Source organism: Desmodus rotundus, chromosome 11 (assembly GCF_022682495.2).
Source record: "Desmodus rotundus isolate HL8 chromosome 11, HLdesRot8A.1, whole genome shotgun sequence".
NCBI classification, from domain to species: domain Eukaryota; kingdom Metazoa; phylum Chordata; class Mammalia; order Chiroptera; family Phyllostomidae; genus Desmodus; species Desmodus rotundus.
The window spans coordinates 92040835-92061885 of record NC_071397.1 but is presented as its reverse complement, the minus strand read 5'-3'; the positions used below and the strand labels follow the sequence as shown (position 1 = coordinate 92061885).

At 42.3% G+C, this 21051-nt stretch overlaps 1 protein-coding gene across 8 annotated transcripts in view; it reads right to left on the bottom strand.

The window, feature by feature from the left end:
- PLEKHG1 (pleckstrin homology and RhoGEF domain containing G1) overlaps positions 1-21051 on the bottom strand; it is a 200388-nt gene that overhangs the window by 41745 nt on the left and 137592 nt on the right. For all 8 annotated transcript variants that reach the window (XM_045188902.2, XM_045188903.2, XM_045188904.2 and 5 more), the window contains one exon: positions 11879-11979. In XM_045188902.2, coding sequence (XP_045044837.2) covers positions 11879-11979 — 101 coding nt within the window. The remainder of the gene's footprint in view (positions 1-11878; positions 11980-21051) is intronic.

The following is a 21051-nucleotide window of genomic DNA, read 5'->3' as shown; positions in this document are numbered from 1 at the left end:
AGCCTCTCTTTAGGAGAATCTTGGGCTGTAGCTGTTTCGGCTGTTTCGATGTTTTGATATCGCATCTTCATTACTTTTCAGTCTTACATATTCTGACTTGTGAATTTCCCCAGACCTACCTGCCTCCCATCTTCTCAATGAGTTGTTACAAAATTTGACGAAAGGCAGAGCTTGTATTTTTAGGTATTATTACGTTTTACATATTATTCTCAGTCAAACCCTGCACTATACCATAATTACATTTCTTTTCTTGTTCAACCATGCTTTCCCTGCTTTTTTTTTGTGCTTTGTATCAAAGTACACACCACGAGTTTATTTTCCAACTCTGCGCCAGAAGCGTAAGTGTTGTCTCACTGTGTGCAAACATCAGATTATGCACTGGTTATGTTCTTCCCTGGTGACCTCCCTCTGGGAGCCTCATGTCCTTCCGATCCCACCTGAACAGGCTGCCCTCCCGGCCTGCTGGGTTCTCTCTCCAACACTACCCTTCACCTGGCTGCTGTCTGTGTTGGAAACCTGGTTTCTTAGATATCATTTCAGATGTATTTCCTCCTTTAGGAGATTATCGCCCCCCAGCAGCTTTCTGAGTAGGGGTCATAGGTGGTAAATTTTCTAAGACTCTTCCTATTTCAAAATGTTCTCCCTTCACACTTGGCTGATTATGTCAGTGGAGAGAGAATTCTTGGTTGGAAGTCATTTTACTTGGTTGCCTCATGAGTTCTGATTTATGATCCAGGCTCCACTTGACCTGTTTCTCTATTCTGGGAGCTTTTAGAGTTTTCTCTTTGTTAACATAATTCTGAAATTCTGTGATGCGTGGCTTTGGGGTGGGTCTTTTTCATGAACAGAGCCTATTTGAATATTTGGGAAATATTCCTGAACGTCAGTTCTCAAAGGGAACCCCAGAGTCTTGCGACCTGTTCAGCAGGTCCAGCAGGCCACCACTTTCATAAAAACACTTGGATCCTACACTCTCATTCTCTCGTGAGAGTGTAGTGGACTTATCCAGAGGCCATGTGACCTGGAACAGATGGAAAGCAGAAGCAGATATGAGAATCCTGCTGTCTTCTAGGAACTTAGTACAGAGATTTGCAAAAATGAAAAACAACGCCAACACACCAAGAATGTTAGAGAGAAGAGCAGTAAAATTAGTTTTCTAAAAATCTGTGGGTTTCTTATTGCTATTATTGAATATACTGATATTTTAACAATTCCTCAGTTTTAATTTCTATCATAAACCATAAGCAAAAGAAGCTTTTTGGGCCCCCCATACTTTTTAAGTGTGTACCGATCCTGGGACCACAATGCTGAGGCCCCTCTCTGTCCCTGGAGGTGGCTCTGGTGTTTCCTCCCCTCCCTTTTCTCTTCTCTCTCTTTCTAAAGCTCCTGTTATTCAGTTTCGCTCTCTTATTTTCTCTCTTCCTGTTTATGGTTCTGGTTTTTGGGACACTTCAACTTTATTTTCCATCCCATTTTATTGAATTCTTTCATTTTTACTGTCTTATTTTCATTTCAAAGTGTTTTATTTTTAAGTAAGCTCTTTAGATATTTCTGTTCTTACTTTATGGGTGTAAAATCTTTTATCTCTAAGGATGACACTGTTGTTATCATTTTGGACTTTTCTTTCCTGCTCCTTGGTTGCGGCCAAGCTCCCTTTCTCTGAGTATTCCGGCTTCTGTATTTTCTGTTAGAGGCTGTCCCCAAATGTCTGGGGATCCTCACTTGTCCTTTTCTGTTTGAAGGTGAGACACCGCAGAGCTGACCATACACTGCAGAGGTTCAGCTTGTCGCAGGAGCGCCTCACTCCAAGGCCACGGATCCCGAGATTTTGGTTAGAATCTTAAGAGTTCTTTATGCAGATTATATCTATCAATATTTTTCCCACATTAAATATTAAAACAACTTTTAAAAATCAATCAACTCACGTCATAATAAATAGAAGTATATGTTAACCTAAGAAATAACTTTCTGTGAGGGTTTTATAAAATGAAAAAACATTAGTGAGAAGAGTAGCATTGTTTTACATTTTTTGCAGGTCTCTAACATCCACCTTAACCCAGAAGGAGTCTCATGCCTGCTTCTGCAATCAATCAATCGCAATCTGTCACTTTGGTTGAAGTACATAGAAGAAAGTCCGGCCTGACACACACATGTCATTAGAAAAGGGAGGAATATTTTAATGGCCTTTCAGGTAAGTGGGGATATTTTTCTTGGATATTACATTGAAACTCAACAAATGGTAGTTTCTTAGAGGTCTGCTGGAGCCTAAAACCATACCAATGTACTACACCCTGTTCCTTTAAAATCCATCGGTCTACTTTGCACTTTGAAAGGATTTTTGACCAAATGTATGATTTCAGGATAGTCTCAATTTCAAACATGCTTTCCTAATATTCTTATAGAAACAATCCCTTTGTACGATTGTTTATAGTTTGGAAAATATGGTTCTGATATTTATATCAATATCTCTTATAGGAGCATCTGCGACCTTGCTCCCCAGCATATGTCATCAGTTTGGCTCAAATACATTCATAAAAATTCAAAAAAGTCTTTACAGAAAGATGGAATGATTGAATTAAATTAAAGGCAGTTGAAATCTAATCGTTGGGACCTAAACACTAGATGGAGATAAAAGGTTGAAGAAAAAGAAAAGCCAAAGAAGCAACATTGGGGGCTGGTGGTTCCCATTACTGGAGGTTGTAGTGCTTTGGAGGCAGGTTCGTGTCCGGTCTTTCAATGTAAATCCTCTTTCTGAACACAAAAGAATTTTGAGCAGCATCCATCATGTTACTTCTCACAGCTTAACAGAAAAAATCCTTGACAGTGTTTAGCGCCTTGTGTTTAAATGTTGTACTCATCAAGCTCCCTTTTGAGCTTTAATTTCATCTCCAGAGTTGACTCCCCGGCAGGAGGAAGTGTCTCAGGTGACCCACCCAGGCCCTAGGTAAAGCTCACAGGTAAATGCAAGGCACTTATTGCTCAAGAACCACAGATCTGGGAGGTTGCTCACTCCCAACCCCTAATTTTAAGGGGAAGAAACCATGGCTCATAAAAGGGAGGTGGCTTCCCTTAGATCACACAGATAGTTATTAATGGCCACCCAGGGTGGGGGTTAGAGTCAGGGCTCCCAATCCCAGTCTGGCGCTCTATCATAAACACGTCACTTGAAAGGTTTCTTTCCTGATTGACTCAAGAAAGCTGAGGGCTCCATTCTGCATTATGGTGTCTGACTACAGGGTAGGCCTTATTGGAGTCATTTGGCTGGCTTTCCTTTACAACTCTTTTTTAAAATTTAATCTTTATTGTACTTTTTCCCATTACCACTTAGTCCCCTTATATCTTCCCTCCCCCCAACAATCACCACACTGTTGTCCCTGTTCTTGAGTCCTTTCTAAAATAAAAGAAGGAGCTTGGCGTGTTCTTGTGCGAGGTATAGAAAGGAAGCTCCTGTGGCTGGAGTGTGATGAGCAACAGGGAGTGTGGAAGATACATAAAGAAGACTGACTATAAAATAAAATGCCATGTCCCATGGGTGCACAGATGGCACCATGGGGTGGGGTATGTCAGCCACTGGAGGTACCCCATAAAGATCAGAAGCGGGAACGTCCCTTTCAAGTTCCAGCCTAACGGGGTGGGGAAGGTTTCTCACTGCATCAGTCCAGGTGTGCATCACCGGGAAGGGGTGACTTGCAGATTGTGTTTTGTGCTCACAACTAAACTTAAAGTCATCCTACCTTCAGGTTTGGGGCATTTTCCCTTTTCCCTGAGTAATTGTTCCAAAGATATCCTCTTTTTGTGAGTGGGACTATAAGATTTTTTTACTTGAGCTCAAGTCCCTTGTTTGGATGAGAAATTAGAAGAAACGCTGTTCTCTTTTACAGAATATATTACATAAATATATTTTCTCTGACCACCCACTTGAACTTGAGTTCGGAAATTGTATTTTGACCTTGAACACTCAACTGCCCTACACTGAAAGAGATTCAGGAGCGGGGCTTCTTCCCTTCTGGTCTGCAACAGACTCTAATCACCACCCCCTTTTCCCATCCACTGATGTCGGTCAGCTCCCATTTTAACGCCTGGTGTCCACAGGGGCACGTGTGCATGTGGGAACAGAAAATGGGGTGAGACAAACAGTGCTAAATGTCCTAGGCCTGGAAAAGTTCACAGGAATTGAGCCTGTGGTTAAAAATATTTCTACCACTGTGCGGAAATTAAAAACATTTCGGTGGTATGAGAATGCACGAAAAGAAATGATAACTGGTCCCACCTTTCCTTGGCTTACTGTGATATGTAGCCCATGATTCATCTTCTAAATTACATTTCAAGGGAGAAGAAAAGCATGGCCCACATCATATTTTGTCTTTCTGGCTCTGTGAGGCTTTCACTAGCCTCCTCAGATAAGATTAATTGCATGTTCCTCAGAGTTCTCAAAGCATTTTGTTCATGCCTTGATTAAATGACTTACTGCCTCTTCTATACAATGGTGTTATTCATTTCCGTACTACCAGACTTAGCCCAGCATTTGATATGCTGTAGGGATTCCACATAGGTGTTGAAGGTAAGTTGAAAGAAAAAGGAAATTTTTACTCCATTTTTTGAAGAAGGAAGGGAGTTCTGATGATATTAATTTGCTAAAAAACAATTTTAAAATATAAATTCATTATGGAGGAATGGTCTCTATTTCCTCAGTTTTTATTCTTAAAGATCAAGTTACAGTTTTGAGAACCCTTCTCTATTCCAAGAGAGTGATGCTTTATAAAACATCGGGCATTTCTTCTTTGGTTGACCGCTAAAAAAAAAAAGTTTTCATATTTTAGGGACAAGTTAAAATGGGGAAAGTGGCTTTTTTTGGACAGACCTAGTTTCCCTACCATTTGAGGGTTCTTCCAGACACCAAGCCCAAGACTGAAATATCTAGGCTATCACAGGGATCAGGGGAGAAAAAGAGATTTTGACACACAAAAAGAAGAAGGTGAAGTCTCAGCTGCATTCCAAAACATTTCCTGTTGGAAGGTTTTGTGATATAACAGTTTAAATCTAGTCATGCACCAAAACTGAACAAAGACTGTATGAGGAATTATATACTATTATCACTTATGAACATGAATGAAAAAATTCTTTAAAAATTATACACAAATCAAGCTTAGCAGTGCATAAGTATATAAAACATCTACCTGTGACCAGGTAGAGTTTATTCTAGTAATGTATGTATAACTCAAATCAGAATTCCTATTAATATAATTTACCAGATTTTCCATGGGAAAGAAATCACATACTAATTTTCTTAGAGGCATATTAAACATTAATAAGATCCAATATTAATTCCCAATAATATCTTAGCAAAATAGGAAACAGTGTTTATCTAAGTATCAGAGCAAACACGAAACTTGATGCTAAAACAGTTAAAGCATTCCTACTAATGTTGGAAAGAAGATAAGGATGCCAACCTCTGATCAACATTATATGGTGGGACTTACCAAAGCAATAACACATGAAAAAAAGGTGGGGGTGAAGAGAGGTTAGAACTGTAAAGGAAGACAAAAAAAATTCGTCTAACTTTCCATTACCACTGTCTGCATAGAAAATCCTTCCCCCAAAACAATCTATAAACCATTATTAGAACTAATGGGAAAATTTAGAAAGTTAGTTGGATACATTATCAACATAAAAAAATCAAAAGCATTCCTAGATGACAATAATAGCCAATTAAAAAAAGAAAATTTAAAAGTTACATGTATGAATACAATGGAGAAATTATAAAACATTATTATAGGACATTTAAAAAGGCTTGATTAAAGAGATATATGTTTATGGATGGGATGACTCAATATTGTAAAGATGTCAATTCTGCCAAAATTAATCTATAAATTAAATGCAGTTCCAATAAAAATGCCATCAGAGTTCTTCACTGAACTTGCCAGTCCAGTGCTGAAGAAGAGCAATATGGGCTTAATAATGAAGACAAGGTGGTATGGAGCAGGGACGATCACCTAGACCAACGAAACAGAACACAGAGTTCAGACACAGACCCTTGCACACACGTAAACTGATCGTGGGAAGAATGTGCAACTACAAATCAGCATAGGAAGGATGTGTTTTCGATCAGCGGTGATGGGTCATGGGTAGCCAGATGAAAATAAGAATCCGACTTCCCTAACATATGCCTTTCCATCACTTTCAGTCAGATTAAGGCTCTACGTAAAAAGCAAGATGATAAGACTTACAGGAAAAAATAAATTTATGAACTGAGGACAGGAGATAATTTTTTAAACAAAACACAAAACCCACATACTATAAAAGTATATTTATTTAGTGTAGTCAAACTCATGAATTACACAACTCCTTTTCAAAGAAACCACAATTAAAGTTAAACAAAAAACCAAGTCTCATACTAGGACATGATTTGCAACTCTCATAACCCACAACGATCACTAGCCAGAATTCATCAACAACTCCTATGCAGCAATACGAGAAAGGAGCATCCCGACAGGCAAATGAGCAATGGATGTGAGCCAATGAACAAGAAAAGATGCTCGGTCTTCCTATAATCATCAAAAGGCAAAGTAATATATTCCCCCAGTAGAGTATTATATAGCAATTAAAATAAAATAGAGTGATAAATCTCAAAAACAGTGTTAAGTGAAAAAATCTGTGAAAAACTGACACAATTTATGCCATGTTTGAAATAAGTGAAAGCATGTTACATATTTTAAATAAGTACTTACATACAGAGGCATGGCAAAAAAAAATCTTACTTGGAAATGAGAAACCAAGTCTTGGACAGCAGTTACAGTTATGGTGGCACATTGGGCCAGATTACACCGCCTTGTCTGAGCCAACTCTGCATAGCTCTTCCTACTTCCATGTTTGGCGATGTCTCGTTAGTAGCTTGAAATCTGCTGTGATGGAGCATTTGCAGGATAGGAATTGGCACCACTCTCAATCTCAGGTTCCCCCTCACTTGTCCTCACCCTGGAGGGTGGGTTTACCGTCACTGTGCCATTCTCCCCAGAGTGAAATGCAATCGGGAGGGGTGCACATGGGGCTTCCACACGACCTGTAATGTCTTCATGCTTTACAGAATTTCTAAGGCAAATATGGCGCAAGGAAAGGCTGTGATAGAGTGGGGTGGTTCGTGGGTGTTTACCGTAATACTCTATGCTTTTCTGTATTTTGGAAATATTTCCTGAAGAACAAAATCTACTCAGATGAGTTTTTCAGGTCAGCAGAAAACCGCTTCCTTTTTGCCCTCTTTAATTTTAGAGATTTAAATCTTGCTTAGTTAGTCACAATAATATATGATGTTGAAAAACCTGGACCTGAACTAATAATAGAAACTTTAAAATTATTTCAAGCCCCAACCATATATTTGCTGGATAGTTCTATCTTTGAAATCAACTGATGTAGGGTGATCTTTAATAAAGGGTTCATAAGAGGCAATAACATGAAAAGTAATGTCAATATTCTTATTTAACCAAATATAATAGCAAAGATATCTGAGCTCTGAATTTAGACTCCAGATTTAAGAGAAAGGAAATAAAAATGAATAGGGATAATGTAGTACAATTTAACTGGAAAAGTTTAATAAGAAGATATACTTGAAAATAATAATAATAATAATAATAGAGGTGTGACAAAAACCAAGACACTCAAAATAGGTTAGACTGTTTCCAGCTCTGTGCCCTTGAGGAAAGGCCTTTCCGCACACAGAGCAGACTGCCAGTCTGGCGGATGGGTGCCCAGTCTCTGAGAGGTGCGCCTGGTCTCCCTCGGACAGCTAAGAGGGTTAAATGAGGTAATGCATGGGCATGGGGCTATAGACATGTGACCTTCAAAAGGACAGGCATGAACACAGTCACGTATCATTGTGTCACTACACAGACATCTCACAAGTCATCGTCACCGCACTCATTCACTCTGACTCGGGTTATTTCAGGCACGTCTGACTTCCTTGGTCTGGGAACGCCACAGAGAAAAGAACAGAGGGCCAGTTCAGGACCAGAAAGGTCTTCTCACTCTTCCAACTGTTGCAGACTGGGCTCCAATGCCCACACCCCGCTGCCAAGGCCCTGTCTGATTGATAGAAGTGGCGACTCCATTCTTATCTTTCTTGAAATTAGGAGACACATGAAGATCTGAACCCCAGGGAGTAAAATACCCTTCCTGGATCCCGCAAGAACAGGTTTGGAGTTGGAGAAGCCTGGATGAGGCATATAAGGTGATCGATCACCCACAAAGCTCTACAACCTCCGGCATGAAGTCAGTGCAAGATAAACAGCCATTGCCGCCAGTTTGCAGCCAAACCACAGGAAGCCACATGCCCGGGGCCTCCCAGCACCGCGGCCTCGGGCCTAGTCCCACGTTATACAGTGCCACTGGTGGACTCCGGAGGGCCTGCTCTAACACCGACATGTCATGTGAACATGTGGACTCCACGTCCCCTAGTTCAGCTTTTTTATGTCTTTCTCTATTTTCCTATTATTGTGGTTATTTGATGTAGATTGTACTTTTCAACCGTGGTGCATATTACAAACATCTGAGGACCTTTTAAAACATCCTGATTCCCCAGCTCCATACCAGGCCAATTTATCAGAATTTCTGGGTGTTGGATCCACCATAATTTTTTTAAAAAGCTTCCCAGGTGATTCCACCCTGTGTGTAGCCCAGGTAGAGCACCACTGTCTCGGAACATGCAAACTGGTTTTCAAAGTCTACTGAATCAAATGACAGAGATGTGGCAACACCAGCATTTTTGACATCCTCAGCTTTCAAAACAGAAGGATGCAATTGATGTCATTCAGCAAACATGTCTCCCAGAGGCCAGGCCTTTGCGAGGAGTTAGGGACTCAAAGATGGCAAAGGAGATGTGGATCCAGCCCTCAAAGAGCTCACATATACCAATTTCAGTATGAAAAGGGAGGGAGGACTTATAATTTGCATTGTGGCTGAGTCACATAACGGCAGGGCACTGCAGAACTTTATACTGGGGTTTTATTATATCAAAATCAATGTCAGCACTGGTTAATATTTTGATGTTTACTGTGTGCTAGCATTGAACTAGGCACTTTAGGTAGGTCAGCTCACTGAAGCTTCACAATAACCGTATGAGGTAGACATAGGTTACTGTTTCTACCCATTCATTCATTCATTCATTCCACAAAAGTTCTGATGCCTCCTATTGGCCAGGTGCTGTTTTAAGCACTTGGGCAGTAGACAACCACATGGATTCCTGCCTTCAGGGAGTGTTCTGTGAGTGGGAGTGGGAAAGAGAGAAACAAGGTCCCTATCCCAAAAGTCCATCATATTTTATGTTAGAAATTGCTAAATTCCAGGAGAAAAAGAAAGAGCAGAGCAGTTAATGAGTGTGTGTCTGGGGGTGGGTGGGTTTCTGGGTAAGTGCATTAAGATGGGAAGATTTGAGCAAAGACTTAAACTGAGCAAGTTCTTTCTTTTACTTTATTAAGGATTAACCAGCGGATATATACATGGTTCGGCTGGGATGCAAACCCAGATATTCTGGGACCCAGAGCCTGTGCTCTTTTTGTACAAAAAATTAATCTTTATTGTATTTTTTTCCATTACCGTTTAGTACCCCTATATCCCTCTCCCTCTAGCAGTCACCACACTGTTTGCTGTCCACGTCCATGAGTCTTTTTTCCTTTTTCCTCAATCTCTCCACCCCTAACCTCCACCCCTCTCCCCAGCTGTCATCTGCTCTCCATCTAAGAGTGTGTCCCCATTTTTCTTGTTAGTTCAGTGTGTTCATTAGATTCCACATATGAGTGAAATCATATGTTATTTGTTTTTCTCTGACTGGCTTATTTCACTTAACAAAATGTTTCCAGGTCCATCCATACTGGTACAAGGGGTTAATTTTTCCTCTTTTTTATGGCCGAGTAGTATTCCATTATGTAAATGTCCCATAGTTGTTTTATCCACTCATCTATTGATGGACACTTGGGCTGCTTCCATATCTTGGTAATTGTAAGTAATTGTAAATATATTCATTGCAGTGAACATAGGGGTGCTTGCGTTCTTTTGAATTAGTGTTTTGGATTGCTTTGGATATATCCCCAGAAGTGGGATAGCTGGGTCAAAAGGCAGATGCATTTTTAATTTTTTTGAGGAACCTCCATACTGCTTTCCACAGTGGCTGCACCAGTCTGCATTCCCACCAATAGTGAAAAAAGGGTTCCCCTTTCTCCACATCCTCGCCAGCATTTGTTTGTTGATTTATTGGTGATAGCCACTCTGACAGGTGTGAGATGGCATCTTATTGTGGTTTTAATTTGCATCTCTCTGATGATTAGTGGCTTTGAGCATCTTTTCAAATGTCTACTGGCCAAATGTGCGTCCTCTTTTTCTATGCAGGTCCTTTGCCCATTTTTTAATTGGGTTGTTTGTTTTTTGGTGTTGAGTTTTGTAAATTCATAAATTTTGGACATGAACCCCTTATCTGATGGATCAGCAAATACGTTCTCCCATTCTGTGGACTGTCTTTTTATTTTCTTGATAATTTTCTTTGCTGTGCAAAAACTTTTTAGTTTGATGCAGTCCCATTTGTTTATCTTTTTCTTTTGTTTCCCTTGAATGGGGACATATATCTGATATATATCTCACCAAGATTTTGCTGCCTATGTTTTCTTTTATGATTTTTATGGTTTTAGGTCTAACATTTAAGCCTTTGATCCATTCTGAATTTATTCTTGTGTGGTGCAAGAAGGTGGTTTAGTTTCATTTTTTGCACATATCTGTCCAATTTTCCCAGCGCCATTTATTGAATAAACTATCTTTAGCTCGTTTTATGTGCTTGCTTCCTCTGTCAAATATTAATTGACTATAATGGTGTAGGTTTGTTTCTGGGCTCTCTATTCTGTTCCATTGATCTATGTGCCTGTTTTTATGCCAGTACCATGCTGTTTTGATTACTATGGCCCTATAGTATAGTTTGATATTAGGCAGTGTGATTCCTCTAACTTTGTTTTTCTTTCTCAGGATCACTGTTGCTATACCAGAGTATGTGCTCTTAACCTGCCTACTACCTGGTCTTCCAAAAAGTATCACACTACTTTATAATAAGTGACTTGCTTGTCAAGCCCCTTCAGCTCCCTACCTGTCTTGTTTACTAAGGAAATTATCTTAGCCCAGTGCCTGCTACATAGTAGGTACTGAACACGTTTGAATTAATCATTTTAAATTTTAATTGTTAATTAATACAAATTAACGTACATGACTTAAGTATTCATTGTGTGTTTACTGCATCCTGCGCACTGGCCAGGCAGAAGGACATTTTTGGAAGTGGAGGTGAGGATGCTGCAGACAAAACCCGCATGGAGTTTTGGAGGCCCCATTCGTATCGTGTGAGAAGAAACATACCATTGCTCTGCCAGGGAAAACAGGTCTCAGCTCTGAACTAGGAGGATGCAGCAGGACAGGACATTGAACACATGGGAGACTTGTACATAAATAAGAATGCTTCCGGGGCCCTGGCAGGTATAGCTCAGTGTATTGGGTGCTGGCCTGCAAACCAAAAGGTTGCCAGTTCGATTCCCAGTCAGGGCACATGCCTGGGTTGCGGGCCGGGTTCCCAGTTGGGGGTGTGTGAGAGGCAACAAATCACTGTATCTCTCACACATTGATGTGTCTCTCCCTTTCTCCTTCTCTTACCCCCTCTATAAAAGTAAATAAATTAAAAAAAAAGAAAGAAAGAAAGAAAGAAAGAACGCCTCCGGGTGGAAGATTTCATGATGCGAGAGCCCACACAATGTTATGAAGTCAAATCAAGGATTCCAGCGAAAGTTTTCTTAGTCCATATTCATTTGAGAGAAATTCATAATGTCCCCACGTGAGAGCAACCTTTTGAGTACTCACTTACCTATTGAAGCGGTAGATATCTTGTATGTTTCCAAAAAGGGCTGATCTCTCTTCTGTCCCCAGAGGAAGTTTTGTTTGGTCCCTGATGCAGTCCAGGTAATCCTGCGAAGGCAACGAGAAGGCTCTCTTAGACGCTTCTGTCTTTCTGCAAGTCATCTTTAGTTTGCGAGATGTGTCTTTCTATCGGTGTTAAGTAGTTACCATACGGATATGCTCATTCACTGCACTATGAGAATACAGAGTCTCTCTCTTATTACTGATGATAATACTTAACATATTTATAGAAAGAGGATTGTGAGTAAAGAAAAAGAGTGCTGTATACATTAATTATCTGTCCCCCAGTAGTATTAGAACTTCTCTAGATGGGTAATATAATGACCACAGTTACCAATAATATCAGAGTTTTGACATAAAAATATCATCTGCTGTTTCCTTGATATGATATCATGATATGGTAAAAGATACTCCAAAGTTCATACAGTGAAAAACCAGAAATGCAGATCTTAAAATTTCTCATCACAAGGAAAATACCTTGTAACTACATGAGGTGATGGATGTTAATTAAACTTACTGTGTTTAGTTAACACACTATATACAGCTAACATACTGTAACACTATATACACATTGTACACCTTAAACTAATGCAAAGTTATATGTCAATTCTATCTTAATAAAACTGGGAAAAGTGACAAAAGTTGATTTAAACATACCCTTTAAGATAGAAAGTACTCAGTTGTTACAGAACTGAAGTCTTTCCCAAATACCAATTTATTTCTTTAAAAAACTTTCTTCTAAATAAAGCACATCCTGCTATCTCCTAGGCTATGTGAAAGACCCATGGAAAACTTTGACATGATTTTATTTGCTGAGTGATTTTACTAACAGAGAAGCAGCTGCAAACAGAGCCAACCGGGGCTCAGACCCACAGTGGGTTCGATGTACGTGGCCTAGGAGCCATTTGAAGTGCTGAGAGTGGGAAACTCCTTCCTAACCGAGCGTCCCCGCTCCCTTTGACAATGCTTGACAAAGCGAACTCTGTAGGAGGCGAGAAGACAATAAAGAAAAAAGTGAAAACAGCTAAAATAACGTAAATTTTTAAAAAATCAATGCAGTTCCCTGCCCTGAACATGTACCATGCCCCTCTATCGAACACCACAGGAGCTTCGGTGGCATTTGGAGGAAGTCACCTAGTGACAAGCCAAGCAGACCATGAAAATCCCAGCACTGGAACCTCATTCTGAAGTCCCGTCCCAGACACAACAGGATTTAGAGGCAACTAGCGAAAGGCAAAGCTGAAATTGAAGAACCATCAGGTAATTGTTTCTTCTCTTTTAATAATCCACATTCATTCTCTCATGTGCTTTATGTCCCACAGATGAAAAACAGGCAGGGTTTCATCATTAACTTCCCCAGTAGCACATCTGACAGATGGCATCAAACAACTTTCAAACATTCTAGTTTTTTAATATTAAGACCACTGTCACGCATGAACCAATGTTCATTTTTTTTTTTTTTGAAACAAGCTTTGTGGTAACATCTGTTCTTAAGAAAGTGGTCATCTCAATAGGAAATTAGAGTCACAAGATTTAAGTGTAGTTGTCATTAAAAACCCACAATGGCAAAACCTAGTCTCCTTACTTTTATGAACGGAACAATTCTAAGAGGCTTATGTATCGGCATAGGATACAGAGTTAGTGCCCAAATAAGAAATGCTGAAGGAGGTTAGAACTGATGTAACAGCATTTTGAACATGTAAACCTAAATTAAGTCTCCTCAAAGAAACAAAAAACAAAACAAAACCCCCAACAACACGTGTTCATTGTTATTTTCATAAAATTATATATGGTCCCTAGGATGAGCTGACATTTAACTTACACTAAAAGGTTATATTTGACAGTTGCTTCATACTTTAACCAGCATTTTAAAAGGACAAGTACATAAAATTAAGAAGGTAGAACAGAAGGATGCGAATGGGTAGGAAATTAAAAAGTGAATCAGAAAGCCATGGACGAGCACAATTGGCACCCAACTGCAGGAAGAAGGAAGAAGGGAGACTCAGAGGCGGTGTGCGCACCCCAAATCCACCTGGCTGGCTACACCGGGGTTTAGTGAGACCACGAACAATCCCTTTTCTCGCTGCAAGTGTGAAGCGTGCTCATTTGCAGAAACCTGAAACTAAACTCTTCATGCGAGGGAAAGATTGAGAGAAGGGGCTTGAAGAATTTCATCTGGGGCGCGAGACAAAGAACCGTGGCCCCCTTCCAACAAATGCTGGCCCCTCGCCAAGCGAAAGCAGTTCAAAGCCCCAGCCTGTGGTGGAGAAACTAGATTGTAAAAGCTGCTTGCTCTGAAATGGTTGAGAAAATAGATCGTCAGGAGTCCAAATTTTTGTAGGCCACTCTAGAAAACAGATCAAAGTCACATGGCCACAACTTGTTCCCCCTGCTGATCATAATTAAGTCCTTTAAATATGATACTTTAACCCTAACCCAGTTACCGAAAACTACTGTAGCATGCACTGCGTGAGCAGCTGTAATCGTCTGAGGCCAAAATGAGAGGTTTGAAGCTCAGTGATAATAACAGCTCATTCTGTGCTCAAATGACAGAGGAAAGATACCAATGAAATTTATTAGAGCCTGTCATGCTGCTTATTAATTTTATTGGCTTGATGTTAGTGCCTATTGCTACCCTGCTGTTAACAATGAGGGGTCACTTTAAAACTTTCGCATTGGACAATTACTCTCCAAGAGAATCTAGAATTTCCTCTACTTTGGGGAGAGTCACACACAGAAAAGAACTTTTCACCATTTGAATACTTTTGTTACAGAGTTTTACATTTTGCCTAGAAAGCATTTATATTTCTATCCATTTATGCCCTTAAGGTTTCCACCATTGTAATATTTGTACCTGAGTGTCTTCTTCTCATTAACTTTTTCATTCCTTGTAATGTCTATTATTGAAAATAGACGACAATCTAATTTGGTGCTCTTTGGGGTGTGGTAAGAGAACAGGAGTCAGTTTGCAAACGGGGGGTTACTGACCTGCAACAAAGTGCAGAAATCAAGAGAAAGCATGTAGAAACTTCACTAGATTTTAGCCCAAAGGCCGGGAAACAATAGCATGTAGAAACTTACAGCAATTTGGCAGAATGTGATCTCTCGAATCTAGTGATAAATTTGGACTTGTATTTTGCATGTCTGATTTCTTCTATTTTATTTTTCTAGTAATTCTTTTTATTATTGTACTTTTCAAAAGTGTCAGTGTGTGAGTGATTGGGAAACACACACACATGTCCCTCATGATGGAAAGGTTGAGAAGCAGAAATGCTGAAGCTGGGGAAGAGGCACTGGCTGGGTAGCCCGTTTGGTTAGAGCATCATCCCATTATGCCAAGGTTTTGGGTTCGATCCCCAGTTAGGGTCATACAATAATATAATCCACCATTGAATGCATAAATAAGTGGAACAACACATAGGTATTTCTCTCTCTCTCTAAAATCAATCAATAAAAAAAAATTAAAAAATAAAGAAACTGGAGAATCCAGATTCAAATTCAAAAAGGTTCTGTTCATAAACCCTGCTCACATTTCTATTCTACCCACTGACTTTATGGTTTAACCTTTTTGATCTAATAATCTCTGTTGTTAGCACTTCCAGATTCCAAGTCTTTGATATAACTCCTATTTAAGACTTTCCATCTTTATTTTGGAGGATGCACCCTTTCCCATCCCCTCCACTTTTCTAGAAACTAGTCACCTCTTTCTCTAAAAGCCTGCCTTCCAAATGCCACGGGCTACATGGAGATGCCACGAATACCACAAGGACTTACACTTGTGCATCCGTTTTCAGTTTAAAAGCACAGGCACATTCATGCGCACAAACCCTCCTCCCCACCTTTTCCGAGGACACAAGAACGCATGCCAAGTTCTGTTTTACAAGCTAGGAATTAAAAAGATGAATAAAACATGGTCCATTCCCCCAAGGAGCTCCCTGTGTAGTTGAAAGACAAGTGTAAACAAATAAGTACAATATAGTGTTTAGGCCACAGGGCTGGTGAATATTCAGTACACAGGAGAGAGGAGGCCCCTGAGGCAGTGGTCAATTCCAGGCCAGGGAGAGGTTTTACAGAGGAGGTGGCAGGAGAGCTGAATCTTTAAGGATGACCAGGAGTCTGCAAATAGGGAAAGGAGTAGGAAAGACATGACCACATCCAATTAGAGAGAAAAGATTAAACAAAGGTGCAGGGTCGTGGAACGCCGGGTGCGGCCAGGGCACTAACAGGAGTCCCGACGGGTTAGAGGGCAGGGTGGCACATGCGCACACAGACCCAGAGGTGGGGCTGTCACGGGAGTGAGGACAGGACAGCTGAAGGAGAGTCTTCCATGCTCTGCAGGTGGTACAACGACGCAGGATGTAATGCGACCGAAGAGCATCCCGGCATCAGTAAAGAAAATACAACAGAGGCTATAAAAGCGCCGGTGGGGAGGCAGTTAGAGCAGTGCAGGTGAGCGCAGACCCCCGTCCTCTGTGGAGGGCAGGGGTACTGACCTGGCCAAGGAGAGTGAGGGAAAGGGGGCCAGTCAAGGGTGAATGTCACAGGGTAAGTGACCAAGGGGCAGCATTGGCTTTCAGGAGGAGGCAGTCTGGGCCCCTCTCTCTCCTTTCACTTCCCACTTCAAGGATGAGGGGTGCTGTTCCCCTCGCTTCCAGCAAAGACAGTAAGTGAATTAAAAGGCAGCGATACCCAGTGGCTGCAACGTGGAGAGAGAGAGCCGGGGAGCTCCCTCTGGGGAGAAAGACCCACCAGCTTTCACCCATCCTCTGGTTTCCTTTCCCAGGTGCCCGGGGAGGCCAAGCATGAATCTGGCGCTGCTTCTGCAGGCTGAGATTGCTGGGACCTTGGCAGTGCGGTTCTGGGCCTTTTGGGCTAGCTGGTCTTCCTCACACCCAGATAAAATACTTAAAGACACCCCTGGGGATTCTCGGTGAGCGGGAGACGAGGCGTGTCTTTAGCCTAGCTCGTCAGGATAGTAGATGGCTCCCGCTCCCTTATCTTGTTCTTGTTAATGTCAAAGCTCCGAGGAGAAGTGCGGGTTTCAGTTTCCAGCCATTATTGTCCTTTGCACACACAGAACCCTTGGGGACCATCAGGGCAGATAGGACTGGTTCCGAGTCACAGGCCCCTGCCACATCCCCACTCTGGCACTTTCTGTTCCCATGCCTGGGGGAACTGAAGAGAAGTGGGTGGCAGCCTGGGGTAAAGGCAGTACCTGGGTCTTGGCCACGTGAAGCCTGTGGTCACTGTGGGACATCCCTCTAAGACAGGTTTGTCGGGCACAGGAGCTGCGAAGCCACACTGAGCAGTGTGCTCAGAGAGCTCTGGGGGGGCTGGTAGTGCCCAACTGTGCAGCTTCAGGGTCTGTCTTAGGCAGCATCAACAGAGGATGGGGCCAAACCGCTTTCCCATGCTTCTGTGCGCAGGGACGCATCAAGGGTTGGCCTGGAGGGAGCAGCTTTAGGGATCTCAGTGCTGGTGAATTACTGATAGACTGATGTATCCCTCTGCCCATCTATCAATTCGTGAGTCTATTCATCTGTGCATCCACTCACCCACCCATGCATCCATGCACGCATGCATCCGTGCACCCACCCATACAGGAATCCACCCATGCATCCATGCACGCATGCATCCGTGCACCCACCCATACAGGAATCCATCCACCCATCCATGCACGTATGCATCCGTGCACCCACCCACACACGAATCCACCCATCCATCCATGCACGCATGCATCCGTGCACCCACCCATACAGGAATCCATCCACCCATCCATGCATGCATGCATCCGTGCACCCACCCATACAGGAACCCACCCATGCATCCATGCACGCATGCATCCATGCACCCACCCATCCATCCATGCACGCATGCATCCGTGCACCCACCCATACAGGAATCCATCCACCCATCCATGCATGTATGCATCCATGCACCCACCCACACAGGAATCCACCCATCCATCCATGCATGCATGCATCCGTGCACCCACCCACACAGGAATCCACCCATGCATCCATGCATGCAGCAACCATGAATGAATGGGCTTGTTGGTGTAGGAAAGGAGAAGGTGGCAGGAGGACGCCTGGCGTGACAAGAGGGGAATAACTAGCACTGACGAGCACTGAAGAAGACAGAAGGCGACAGTCACAGCGGAGGTGAAGGGACGAGAGCAGAGGTGAAGGACAGAAACAGGAGCCCCTCTCCTGGGAAGGCTGGGCAGGGAGCTCTGGCTATTCCAGTGGGGCAGGGATTGGGCAAGTTGACACTGGTCAGCTTCACTCTATGCCAAGGAAAACAATTCTAACGAGCCAGAGCATCTGAAGTAAAAAGTTCCCTCTCCGTCCACACAGACCTCCCCCCACCCCAGGGTCATCCTCCAGTGGTAACTCTGCTTAATGATGTATCATATGCATGATTCTGGGGTATATTCCAGGGCATAATTGTATCTTTCAAAAATGAGATTCTATGCTTCATTCACAACTTTGTTTTTCCATTCAATATATATAAATACACATAATTCTTAAATGTATATACAGTTCATTCTCATTCTTCATAATGGCTGCATTGTATATAATGCACTTAAAGATTTTTTGGGGGGGTGTCCTATGTGCTAGTCACTGTGTGAAAGGGGGGCATTCAGAAATGAGTAACATGTGATCCCTGTTCCCTGAGGTGCTCGCCAGAGAGAGTAAGGGAGGAAGACATGAAAAGAAGTAATTGTCACAGTATAACAGTTTAACTGTTAGAATTATTTACAAAGTGCTGTGAGAGTATAGAATACATTTTCAAATGAAAGAAACCTTTATCTTTCTCCCAAGTAAGCCACTAAACAGGGTTTATAGTAAAATTTCCTGCTGTAGCCTGCAGATAAGGTATCAGAAGTCTAATCTTCAAGTTAATCTCTCTTTTTTCCTTTATCAGTATTTATGGGGGAGGCAGGTATAGCCAAAGAAATGGGTGAAAGCAGGGGTCTCTGGCCACGCCCTCAGACTGGAAACAAAAGCTCTGATTGTGGGAACAGTGTTTTCCCTGAGTTAATGTAATGTAGCCCTCACACCACAGAGAACTGTACTGAAAATACAATATATCACCAACATGACAAAATCTGTCTGCCAGCATGGTTGGGGGTGGGCAGAAAGGTGGGGTGGGAAGAGACAGCAGGAGGAAGGGGAGGATAACTGGGGTGGGGAGGAGAGGGGGAGAGACAGGCAGGAAAAGAGGGGGGAAAGACAAGGGGGGGAAAGGGAAGAAAAAAGAGAGAAGAGGAAGAGGACAGATCAAGTGAGAGAGAGAAAGACACATGCACACACTTGAGAGAGAGAATGGAGAGGCAGAAGGAGGCAGGGAGAGATGGAGAGAGAGAAGTCGGAAAGTTAAAAGCAGCTTGTGTTGCTGATGTATCAGTTCTCCGGTTTTCCTAATTGATGGCGTGGAGGCTGATCTTAGCTGGCGATGTGTTGACGGCTCTCAGATGCTGGAGCAAGAGAAAAAAACTACTGGGAGGTTTTAGCCTCGTTTACCTTCTATAATCCCTTCAATACAAAAGACATCAGAAAAAAATGTCAGGAATGGCCATTCTCATTAAGCTGTGACAAATGATACTTGTGCCTGTTTAGGCACCTCCATTGTTTCTCATCTTTCCCCTGGAAGAAGGGGGCTGGGAGGGTGGGGAGGTGGAATTGGGCAGTTCTTCCAGAAAGAGAAACTTTGTTGCGGGGGGGGGGGGCGGGTAGACTATAATTCTGTTAAAACTGCAATATTGAGTAGAAAGAACAATAATAATGTTTGCCTGAACACAGTAACACAGTACAAAAACAACTTCCTACTGATTCGTTACATATTCACTTTAAAACTCATGCTCAGAGCTTCCCAGTCACACTGACGATGTTCTCAGATGCAAGAGCTCTTCTCACAATAGCAGAGGTGGTCACGCGCCCCCGAAGAGGCCCGGTGGCATACTGAAACATCCTCCCATAACTGGGTGAGACCTACCACCCCCTTTTCCTGCATCTTCAGTCCCGTCCTCATTTCTAGCTACCAGACCAAAACAAAAGCATTTTTGGGATAATCTCTGTGCTCATGAAATGTACAGAAATGTAAAATATCTTTAGATCTTCAAAATGGGCAACCAGAGAGTTTACCCGAGCCCTGGGGAGGAGAGCCTAGCCCCTGGCTCCCTGGGGAGACAGGGAGGTGAAGGAAGTGCATCAACCGCTCCCTTGGGAATGAGCCTTCCAGACGCCCCACTTTTCACCAACTTTCTCCTTACATTTTCCTCCTCACTGGGTCAACTTTATTTAGCAGGATTTATAATTTTTTTTTTTTTACTTTACTTTGCTGCCTCGTACTCTGCAGGTCCCAGGGCAGGGGAAGAAACAGACAGATGCAATTACACGTGGCTCTAATCCTGCGGGAGGAAAGCGGGGAAGCCTGCGGAGGTCTTGGAGGGGTGTGATGTCCTGGCAAAGCTTTAAGTACCTGAAAATAAGAAACTGATTCATCACAGTTATAATCACACCACACTGCTGGTGTAATTCGAAACATGGTAATGAAGGAAAATTAAATAAAGCCCAAAGGGTTTGGTATACGGGAAAGAAAATAAAAGATCAGTAAAGGAAACGTATATTATTAGATCATCTGAAGTTGAACTCCTCTTCACTGCCATTTACTATTGCCATCACCTCTGTTGTTATTATTACTATTATTCTTCTTATTTTATGTTTATTGCTAGGTACTGAGCTTTCTGCTTTATATGCATTATCTCATTTAATCTTCACAGCGACCCCAGGAGGCAGGCCCCGTTATTAGTCCCATTTTATTTGGAAGCTTAGAGAGGTTCCATTGCTCCCCAAGGTCATACAGACACTGAGTGACTCAGTCGTCATACTCAAACCAGCACCAGCTGACTACGGCCTGGGTGCTGACACCCTGCTCTACTGCTTCAAAGGTTTTAGTCCTTGATACAGTATCTCTAACCAGTACAGGAGGCTTGCTGCCTGCCTCCTCTGTGGGACTAACTGTGACTTTTATCAGGTCCCGGGCTGGAGCCCACCAAAGATGACAGCACTCACTGACTAGGCACCTCCGGTGCATCAGGACCTCCACAGACTTGAG